General features: G+C 37.0%; 1 protein-coding gene across 1 annotated transcript in view; it reads right to left on the bottom strand.

The window, feature by feature from the left end:
- The window catches only part of ROBO2 (roundabout guidance receptor 2), a 722,028-nt gene that overhangs the window by 331,992 nt on the left and 377,983 nt on the right, over positions 1 to 12,053 (bottom strand). Inside the window, exon 2 of the mRNA XM_070943636.1 lies at positions 2,078 to 2,404. Coding sequence (XP_070799737.1) covers positions 2,078 to 2,404 — 327 coding nt within the window. The remainder of the gene's footprint in view (positions 1 to 2,077; positions 2,405 to 12,053) is intronic.

Here is a 12,053-nt window from a genome sequence, read left to right as displayed (position 1 = left end):
GTAAAATTTACTTAATGATGGCAATTAGCATTACTAAGATTGTGGTCTCTAAGCAATGTCATCACATGACATCTTGCTTTATGACTGCATCCCTTAGTGAGCAAAATTTTGGTCCCAATTGTGGTAGTTAAGTTGAAGACTATATGTAATGGAAAGAGTTCATAATTCTTAATACAGCTTGTGTTGCAAACCATGTGACTCTTTGGGCCTGGACTGTTTACAATATTTTTTTCTTTTTAAAAAAATTCAGATATAAAATTGTTTACATTCCAAATCTGAGAAAAAATGTACTTTTAGAGAAAATCAATCCTTTAATTGCTAAATAAATGTTATTCTAAACTGATCCTATAATTTTATGAGCATTTAATCAAGGTAACTGTGATTTGCATTGAAATTGGTTAGATACAATTTGTATTATTTAGATAAATCTTAGAATCTAATCCTTATTATAAACTAGGTGGATGTTAATCAAAGTTAGAGATACTGGGTTGAAATACCTGGTTTATGTTTTAGAATTATTGCTAAATTCTCAAATAATGCTTACAAATAAAAATGTTAAATATACTTTAGGTTTTAAAGAAATAATTCAAATGTTACTATTTCAAATAATACACAAATAATAAGACCACAAATGATACAAAAACATTTTGGAATATGTTAACTAAAGTACTACTTTCAGTTTCAGATTTCAATCTTGCTTCTCTTTTCTAAGTTAATAATTAGAATACAATCATTATTTTTGTCAACATCAATTTCCTGTTCTGGGAAAGATTAATAAATTGGAAACACACCCACCCACACTTGTACATATGTACATATACGTATAAATATACGCACACATATACACACATACATACATACATAGCCAGTTAATAAATGATCTGGTTTATTTAAACCAAAGGGTACAGTGAAAATGATCAGTTTCTTTGTGACTTCTGACCTCTGAACTACAACCTCCTTGCAGCTAAAACATTCAACACCTCATTTAATCTTTTCTCACTAGAGTAGCATAGTACTGAAAAAGGAAAGGAAAAAAAAATAATCTCAGGACTTCATCAATTTTTCATGAATTTTCATTTAGACCAGAGCCTCTCTTGCAGTGGTCAATAGATCAAGCTGCTATCTCAAATTTAACAGCTGGGGCTACAGCTGCTATCTCTGGTGCTACAACCAACTCTGCCTAGATCAGAAGCAATGTCAGCCAGATTAGGACTTGTCTCTAGTCTTTCAAAGCAGAGACCTTATACATGAAATTCAAATTCTGTCTCTATATCTTTTTCAATATATTTTTTATGATCATTTCACTTGTATTTAGCAATTTACATTTGCATAAAAAGAGATCTAATCATGTTAAGATAACAAAATATTCATAGCCCATTGTTACAGAAGCAAATGCTGTAATTTCTGTAAACTGTTATGGTATTATTTCATTATAGCTAACTATAAATGGACATTAAATACACTTGCAAAAGAAAGTAAGATTATCACAAGGATATTTGATTTATTAATACAAATAGTTTATAGTTATTAAAAAATTGTAATTTATTTGAAGAGCTAAAGTGACATTAAAAGCATAAAAAACATTGTTCATGAAACATTTGCTAAAACAGTAATAATTCCCACTAGCAAAATAGAATAGAATACCAACTGGTATCTTAGCATAAATGGTTAGGCATGACTATATCATTAACAAAGTTGTATCAATGAACAAAACAATAAGCGTATTTCTTTTAAAAGTCCCATAAACTTTACAGATAACACAGTAGTGGGTTCCTCTTACCTTCGCTACTGGTTTGGAACCGGCAGCACATGCATGCATGTAGCACTTCTGTGCATGCGTGTAGTGCTTCTGCGCATGCGTGCGGTGCTTCTGCACATGCGCAGAGTGTCCATGATGACATCTGGGCAGAGCCTCCCGCTGCCACCACTACAGGTTTGCCCGAACCGGGGCGAACCGGTAGAAACCCACCACTGGGATAACATTAATAAAGTTAGGAATGCATAGTGGAAAGTATACATTTCTCCACTATGATTCAAAATATTTCATAATGTCTGGATGTTGTTTAGAATTACTTACATGCTACTTCCAGAGATGCATTACGACTCACAGCTTCCCCCAGATAGTTCCTGGCAACACAAACATAACTTCCTTCATCTGGTTTACTCCTGCGTCCATGTACAATTCTTAGGAAAAATAAAGATCCACTAGGAAGCAACATGCGATGTGAACGGGGGTCATCTTTGTCAGTCTCCACACGCTCTCCATCTTTGTACCACTCAATAATGGGAGTTGGTCTTCCTTCAGCCTTGCAGTTCAAAGTTGTAGGCTCTCCTTTAGAAACAATAACATCAGATGGATGCTCTACTATTCGTGGAGGAAAGTCTTCCTGGCGAAGACGAGATCCTAATGACAAAGAAAAAATAATCAGTAAGCCATTTTTAAAACTCATAATTTTCATAAATGAAATAGTCATAGTCATTCTGTATGTAAGCATGTCCCACAGAATTCACCAAAGATTAATTCTGAATTAATTTATACAACACACATGCGAACATTATAGTATCTTCCTCATAAATACTGTATTTATAAAATCATATGCACATTCTTCCATGCAATGCATTTAAGGTTGGTCTATATAAATAAAGTTCAATTTCGCATTGAAAATCAGATTATTTTTTTCACCCATTACTAATTTGAATTTTTACATTTGTGGGACTATTCATTTCCTATGAAAGTGAGAAGTTGTAGAATGAATTCAACAGACATTTGGGAGACTAGAAATAATTGCTCTTTTAATAAAGATGACGATAGTATGTGAAAAAAATAGAGTTATATAAACATTGATTACTATATACCCTTCTTCCCTTAAAACGACTAATCATAAAGCAGATCCTTGTACAGAAATAGGTCTACTTTACTCTTTTGAAACTTTATTAGAAATAATTGGCATTGAAACATTTTAGAATTTTTTAAAAAAATCTTGGATACCAATAGTATCCTTACTAGTTAGTAATCCCTACCTAGTATATATATGCCTTGCTTAAACTATTTTCTGTTTGTACTGAAGCAACTTCATAGGAGTCTCTCCAGTACAATGGTACCTCAGTACTCATCATTAATTGGTTCTGGGAAGTGTGATGTGTACCAAAAATGATGAGTACCAATTTTTTTCCAATAAAGAATAATGTAGTGAGTCACAAGGCAGCCAACATCAACAAGTTGTAGCTTGTGTGTTGAGTACCAAATAAACGATGAGTACAAAATTTTCACATCAAAATGTGTTGAGCACCAAATTGGATTAATTTCAAAGCAGTTGAGTACTGAAGTATCACTTTATAATACAATTACCTGAAAACCAATATGTTTGTAAACATCTCTTGTGTGTGGCCATATGTCATTCAGAGTTGAGATCAGCAGTGTGTTTGCTAGCTTATATCTACTGTGTTTTCCCAAAAATAAGACAGAGTCATATTTTCTTTTGAAACCCCCCCCCACCCCAAATAAGGGCTTAGCCTTATTAACGGGCGGTCTTATTATTTTTGGAGTGGAGGCAACGAGCATGGGACTGGATGTCCTGTCACTGCCATCACCTCATCTCTCTGTTCTTTGTGCTGGCTGAGCAGCCCAACACGTCCCACCCCACCCCAATGGCAACAGCTGCTTCCCTTCCCCGCCATCTCTTTATCAAGAGGGGTGGCAGGTGGGGCGGGGGAGAAGCAAGACACGTGGAGCAAGACCTGGCTCCCCTTGCCATCTCTTCTCCCCCCTTGCTGGACATGACAGGGCTCCTGCCCCTCGCTTAGCCATCTGCCCCCTTTAGGGATGCACTTTGGGGGTGGCAGCTAGGGTGGGTGAGAAGCGGGATGCACATCTTATCTTTCCAGCTCTGTTATGTTCCTCACCATTGTGTCCAGGGAAACACACTGTAAAAGAAAACTTTCTCGCAAGTTCAATCAAACTTCTTGAACTCGTAAGGTTTTCTTTTACAGCGGGTTTCCCTGGACACAACGGTGAGGAAAGCAACGGTGAGGAAAGCAATGGAGATTGAAAGGTAAGACCTGCGTCCCGCTTCTTGCCTGATCCACCTGCCACCCCCAAATTGCATCCCTAAAGGGGGTGGGTGGCTAAGCAAGGGGAAGGAGCCCTGCCATGCCTAGCGAGGGGGGGGAGAAGAGAGGGCAAGAGGAGCCACTTCTCGCTCCACGCATCTTGTTTCTCCCAGCCCCATCTGCCACCCCTCTAAATAAAGAGACAGCGGGGAAGGGAAGCAGCCAGGCTGCTGTTGCCATTGGGGTGGAGTGGGACATGTTGGGCCACTTGGCCGGTGCAAAGAACAGGGAGGGGAGGGCATGAACCCCCCTTCCTCCCCGGCCTTTTGGTTGCACGGCAACAACCAGAGAAAATGGCGGGACCGACTGCCCATGCATGTAAGTAGTTGGTGGGGGGGATTATTTTGCAGGGGTGGACAATATCATCGCATGTGCTGAAAAGCCTGATTGGGCTTATTATCCAGACATGTCTTATTTTCGGGAAAACACGGTACCATCTAATAAAGGGGGGGAATATACAATTCCTCCATTTAACACCCTTCTTTGAAGAGAGATAAGCACATTAATGTAGTGTTTTAGATAATTTTAAAATTGGGATTACTTCCCTTACAAGCTAAGGTCAAAAATACATATTGCTATCTTGTAAGGCAATGGTAAATTTAGAAATATATAAACGGATACCAGTGTAATGCAACATAGACATATGAAATTTCTATGTTTGTAGAAATTTGTAGCAAGAAGCATGTTTTCCATTAATATTTTAAATATTAATTTAAAGCCTATAGTTACTGGCTTACTTGGGAATAACATAATTTATTGTAAAATGTATTTAGATTTAGATAAACATTTTGCTATCAACCAACTGTCCATCCACATTCATAGTTGAAAAGAAAAAAAGTTTATAAGCCTTACTGCACTTGTGTGGATTTTTAAAAAAAAACATCACATATTTGCTGCATAAGGAACTTTACAAATAAATGAAAGTTAAAAAAAAACACCTTTTTACTAAAAAAATAAAATTGAAATAATGTTTAAACATTTTTTATAAACTTGTAACTTCTGCCCTTGTCATCTCATAGCTTGATTATGCAATGTGAACTATATGCATCCAAAAACTTCAAACTCCAGAATGCAAGTGATATGAGCAGTGACAGCTTGCCTTAGTGTGCTCCATGTCACCTCTGTTTTCTAAGCTGCACCGGTTGCAAATGCGCTTCACAGTACAATTCAAGTTACTGTTTATTAAAGCTCTACCTGGTAAAAGATTTGGTTATTTGAGGGACTGGCTGTGTTTTACAATTCCTGCCCACTAGGTGTCCTTGATTAAAACACATAATATTTTGGGACTCAGGAAATTTGTCTTCTTTCAATGCTACCTGCTCTTTGAAATAAGGTGCCCCTGAAATCTTATGGGTCCCACCCTAATAAGCAGTTTGAAACATCTTGAATAATAGTCCTGATTGGGTGAATGGATCACCCTTGTTTGTGATGTTATATATTTTGATTAGTGTCTGGATTGGTGGCTGGTAATTATTTTGTTTTTTCTCATGAATATGTCCTTTATTGAACTTATTATTTATTAATAAGTTCAATAAAGAACTGTATATATACATATACATACATACATACATACATACATACATACATACATACATACACACACACATATATATATATATACTCACACATTTTAATATATTCATTTTAGTCCACTAATATATTAATATATATTATAATTATAAAATAATTATTATTTAATAATAATAACATTATTCTTTAACTCCTTCATGGATTACTGCCTTGTCGTGGCAAAGGGGCTTGAGTAGCTCAATGAAGCTATGAGCTATACCACACAGGGTCACCCAAAATGGACAGGTCATAGCAGAGAGCTCTGACAAAACGTGTTCCACTGGAGAAGGAAATGGCAGTATCCACTCCAGTATCTTTGCCATGGAAACCCCATGGACAGTACCAAAAGGCAAAAAGATATGACGCTGGAAGATGAGCCCCTCAGGTCAGAAGGTTTCCAATATGCTCTGGGGAAGAGCAGAGGGCTAGTGCTAGTAGCGCCAGAATGAAGTCACTGGGTCAAAGCTGAAAGGACACTCAGCTGTGGATGTATCGGGTGGTTAAAGGAAAGTCCAATGCTGTAAAGATCTATACTCCATAGGAACCTGGAATGTAAATCCATGAATCAAGGCAACTGGACATGGTCAAAAACAAGAAATGACAAGACTGAACATCGACATCTTAGGAATCAGTGAGCTAAAATGGACAGGAATGGATGAATTTAATTCAGATGACCATCAGGTATACTACTGCGGGCAGCAAACCCTCAGAAGAAATGGAGTAGCCTTCATAGTCAATAAGAGTAGGAAAATCTGGAATACAATCCCCAAAATGATAGAATAATCTCAGTTCGAATCCAAGGCAAACCATTCAACATCACAGTAATCCAAGTCTATGCCCCAACCATTGGTGCTGAAGAGGATGAAATTGACTGGTTCTATGATGCCCTACAACACTGTTAGGATATAGTTTGAGCCTAACAGTTGTCCAGGCAATATAAGTGTACTGTAACTTTAATCTGTAAATGTATTAGGTGACTTTAATGCTGAGTCATGCTGTAATTAGGTAATGACTGGTTGTGAGAGTATTTAAGCAAGGTATTGTAACATGTTCAGTTGCTGCTATGATATGCTGCCATTTGATGATGAAGCTGCTATGATAAGCTACCATTGAGAGGAGTTGTTATCTGCTAATCATCGTTGGATGGATCTGCAATCATCGTGGTTTGTGAACCAGAGTGAGTTTGTTATTCTAACCAACTACTGTTTGTTGAGTAAGAAGATTCTGTAACTACTGGACTGATTTACTGGCAAGGCAAACTGGGATACAATCCCCAAAATGATAGAATAATCTCAGTTCAAATCCAAGGCAAACCATTCAACATCACAGTAATCCAAGTCTATGCCCCAACCATTGGTGCTGAAGAGGATGAAATTGACTGGTTCTATGAAGTCCTACAACACCTTCTAGAATTAACACCAAAATATGATGTCCTTATCATTATGGGGGATTGGAATGCTAAAGTAGGAAGCCAAAAGATAACTGGAAGTTTGGCCTTGGAATACAAAATGAAGCAGGGCACATGCTGGTAAAATCTTGTCAAGAGAATAGAGATGGTCATAGCAAACATTCTTTTCCAACAACCCAAGAGATGATTCTACACATGGACATCACACAGAAATCAGATTGACTATGTGCTCTGTAGCCAAAGATGGAGAAGCTCTATACAGTCAGTAAAAACAAGACCAGGAGCTGACTGTGGCTCAGATCATGAGCTTCTCGTTGCAAAATTTAGGCTTAAAGAAAGTAGGGAAAAGCAGTAGGCCACTCAGATATGAACTAAATCATATCCCTGATGAATATACAGTAGAGATGACAAATAGATTTAAGGAATTAGATCTGATAGACAGAGTGCCTGAGGAACTATGGACAGAGGTTCGCAACATTGTATAAGAGGTAGCAACTAAAACCATCCCAAAGAAAAAGAAATTCAAGAAAGCAAAATGGCTGTCTGAGGAAGCTTTACAAATAGCCGAGGAAAGAAGGGAAGCGAAAGGTAAGGGAGAAAGAAATTGAATCCAATTGAATGCAGAATTCCAGAGAATAGCTAGAAGAGATAAGAATGCCTTCTTAAAGTGCATAGAAATAGAAGAAAACAATAGAATAGTGAGGACCAGAGATATGAAGGGAATGTTTCATACAAAGATGGGCATGATAAAGGACCAAAATGGCAGGGACCTAATAGAGGCAGAAAAGTTTTAAGAAACGGGGCAAAATTACACAGAAGAACTATACAAGAATGAGGTTAACGTCCCTCATAACCACGATACTGACCTCAAGCCAGACATCCTAGAATGTTAAGAAAAATGGGCCTTAGGAAGTCTGAGCCACAACAAAGCTACTGGAGGTATTCCAGATGAGCTATTCAAAATCTTAAAAGACGATGCAGTAAAAGTGCTACACTCAATTTGCCAGCAAATTTGGAAAACTCCACAGTGGCCACAGGATTGGAAAAGGTCAGTTTACATTCCAATTCCAAATAAGGGCAATGACAAAGAATGTTCAAACTACCACACCATTGCACTCATTCACATGCTAGCAAAGTTATGCTCAAAATCCTACAAGCTAGGCTCCAGCAGTATGTGGACCAAGAACTACCAGAAGTACAGGCAGGATTTCGAAGAGACAGAGGAACTAGAGATCAAATTGCCAACATACGCTGAATCATGGAGAAAGCTAAGGAGTTCCAGAAAAAAATATACTTCTACTTCATTGACTATGCTAAAGCCTTTGATTGTGTGGATCACAACAAATTGTGGCAAGTTCTTAAAGAGTACCAGACCATTTTATTTGTCTCTTGAGAAACTTATATGTGGGTCAAGAAGCAACAGTGAGAACTGGACAGGAAACCACTGATTGCTTCAAAATTGAGAAAGAAGTTCAGCAAGACTGTATACTGTCACCTTGCCTATTTAACTTATATGCAGAGCACATAATGAGAAAGGCGCGGCTAGATAAATCACAAATTGGAATTAAGATTGCCGGGAGAAATATCAACAACCTCAGATATGCAGATGATACCACTCTAATGGCAGGAAGTGAAGAGAAATTAAAAAGCCTCTTGATGCGGGTGAAGGAGGAGAGTGCAAAAGTTGACTTGAAACTCAACATTAAGAAAACTAAGATCATGGCACCCGTCACTCTCAATTCCTGGCAAATATATGGGGAAGATATGGAGGTAGTGACAGGTTTTATTTCCTGGGCTCCAAGATCACCACAGATGGGGACTACAACCAAGAAATTAAAAGACACTTGCTCCTGGGGAGGAAAGCTATGGCAAATCTAGATAACATACTAAAAAACAGACACATCACCCTGCCAACAAAAGTGTGTATAGTTAAGGCTATGATTTTCCCAGTTGCAACGTATGGCTGTGAAAGTTGGATCATATGGAAGGCTGAGTGCCAAAGAATTGAGGCCTTTGAACTATGGTGCTGGAGAAGACTCCTGTGAGTCCCTTGAACTGCAAGGCGATCAAACCAGTGAGTCCTAGAGGAGATCAACTCTGACTGCTTTTTAGAAGGCCAGATCCTGAAGATGAAACTCAAATACTTTGGTCACCTAATGAGAAGGAAGGACTCACTGGAGCCTAATGCTGGGAATGATTGAGGGCAAAAGAAAGGGACGGCAGAGAATGAGGTGGCTGGATGGAATCACTGAAGCAGTGAGCATGAGCTTAAATGGACTCCGGGGGATGGTAGAGGACAGGAAGGCCTGGAGGAACGTTGTCCATGGGGTCGTGATGGGTCAGACACGACTAACAACAGGAAGAATAACAGAGAGAATAAAATTGAATACATAATATAGATAAAATTTACTCTTATAAGTTGAATGTAAGGTATCTATCGCTAGATTTTACTCATGAAATATGTAGCCACACTATATTTTGCTAAACAACAATTTGATGATTATGCATTTTTCTATGAAATCCCTAATTCATAAAGGGAAAAATAATCTTTCTGTCTGAGAACTGCTTAAAAATCCTAATGCACTTTCAGTAAAAGATGTATTTGTCTTCTTATATTCATATTTATTGGTAATTGGTTGTAATCTTACAAAGATAGTCAATTTTAATTCATATTATCACTGATTTTATCATTGAAGATTGTAGCATAAACGTAAGTTCTATCAAATACATACAATATCTTATTATATATAATAGTCTGAACGCTTGTCTATTTAGTAATTCATTATAAACTTTCTTGGATCAAGTGGTAAATTTTGATTGGAGAAAAAAATAATAATCAGAAAACAATTTCTACTGCTGTAAATATGATGAACCATCACAAAAATAGCTGCCCTACAGCCAGTAAAAATAATGTATAGTAGTAGATAGGGTCAGTCACTTTCTCTATCTACAGTATTCAAATTTCTCTCTATATATATGCGGCCAGTGGTGGGTTTCAAAAATTTTTACTACTGGTTCTGTGGGCGTGGCTTGGTGGGCGTGGCAGGGGAAAGATACTGTAAAATCTCCATTTCCTCCCGATCAGCTGGGACTTGGGAGGCAGAGAATAGATGGGGGCGGGGCCAATCAGAATTTTTACTACCGGTTCTCCGAACTACTCAAAATTTCCACTACCAGTTCTCTAGAACTGGTCAGAACCTGCTGAAACCCACCTCTGTATGTCGTCATCAATATTCAGATATCTTTCATTTGAATTTAAACATTACTTCATAAATTTAACTTCCTAGGAACTCTCTGCTTTTATGTGCACAAAATAATTGGATTTGTTTGCTGTTTCAACAAAATCAAGCTGTAGTGTGTTTGCACCATTGTTTTGCTTTCACCAATTGTGTTCTTCTTTCTGGTTGCATGAGCTTATTAAACAGTGGATACTATTTCCATCAGACGTCACTTCCTACCATGTTTATAATTCATAATTATCAGTTAATTCTTATCTCGATTTTTTTTCACCTAAGCAGATAATGGTACTTCCTAACAGGTGCCATTAGGACAGATATCAATTTATCCCCCAAATGTATTGTCCAATTGTCATGAAATGGATTTTGGATAGTAAAAGACAGCAGCTGTCTGCTATGGATAGATGAGCAATAAAAAGTAATACAAAAATACACACACTAATAATTTTTGGCTTACAGTATGATGTCTGGTGAAAACTTACATATTTTTAGCATGTGAACATGCTTGAATGCTTTCCTACACAAATATGTAAATTCAAACTTTAATCTATCAATGTACAACTCTATCACTGAAAAGCTATTTAAAAATTAAACTCACCCTTTTCTTCTCCACACCATTAAACATTAAGACATGATTAGAGTTTTCTACATACGCCAACTATTCCTTCCCACTTGAGAGCTAAAAAAGAAACAATTTAAAAGAAACTGCTTTTCTTTTCACCTTGTATTCTGAGATAGCAGATGGTTTGCCTTCAGGGTGAAACTACTACGTCTTTCCTTCCAATATTAAAAACATAGGCAACCAAGATTATATGCACTATATTTGGCTATTGTTTTGTGTGTCTTATATGATTAAAAAACATTTCTTCCAAGAAAAATAGTGTTACTTATTCTATTTAATATCCTATTAAATTCCTAATCCTATTCAATATCCTATTAAATCAGTAGGACTTACTTCTGAATAAATATTTACGGGATACTATTAGTCAACTAATTCCAAATAATGTAGAAAAGTTGGATTGATCTAATTTCCACATACAACTGTGCAAGCATATGTTTTTAACAAGAGCTGCTTAAAATATAAATTATAAAATATAATTTTTATTTATTTATATAATTAAACCATGACTCTTACATACAGGATGATTGTAATGACCTCCTCTTAGAATTTTACATGTAATAATGTAATAAAAGATAAGCATATACTAAATGCTGTAGCTGTGGCATTATAGGCAAACCAACTTTAGCAAATATAACACATTTTCATGCTTCTCAGAAGTAAATGTAATTGCATATTTCATGAATAAATAAACAATGATACCATTGTACAGCAAATGACAGCTCAACTTCATAGGAAAGGACAAAAAGTCAGTCATTTGTTTTTAAACAATATTTTATACTAGCAAATGGAAATGTTACTGTGGGAAGTATACCCCAAAAAGACAGTGTCAGAAACCTCACACCAGAAACCTCAGAAAACACTGCCAAGAAACTCAAGCCAGCCCTTCCCCCTTTAAGAAAACCAAGAAGCACCAGCTGAAAGAAGACCAGAGCAGCCCTTCTAACAGAGCTGACAATAGAAATACTTAAGTATAGCCATTAAGATAAGGGGAATCAGGCAAAAAATAACTCACGTGAAACTCCCCTTTTCCTCTTTCCTGGCAGAATTAACCCCCAAGATAGGAAAGACAAAGCCCCAGGAACAGGATTAACCCATTAAGGTAGGAAGA

Source organism: Pituophis catenifer, unplaced genomic scaffold (assembly GCF_029215685.1).
Source record: "Pituophis catenifer annectens isolate HBS135680 unplaced genomic scaffold, rPitCat1.0.hap2 SCAF_4, whole genome shotgun sequence".
Lineage (NCBI taxonomy): Eukaryota > Metazoa > Chordata > Lepidosauria > Squamata > Colubridae > Pituophis > Pituophis catenifer.
Note: the sequence above shows the minus strand (reverse complement) of the source record. Positions and strands in the feature narration are given on the sequence as shown.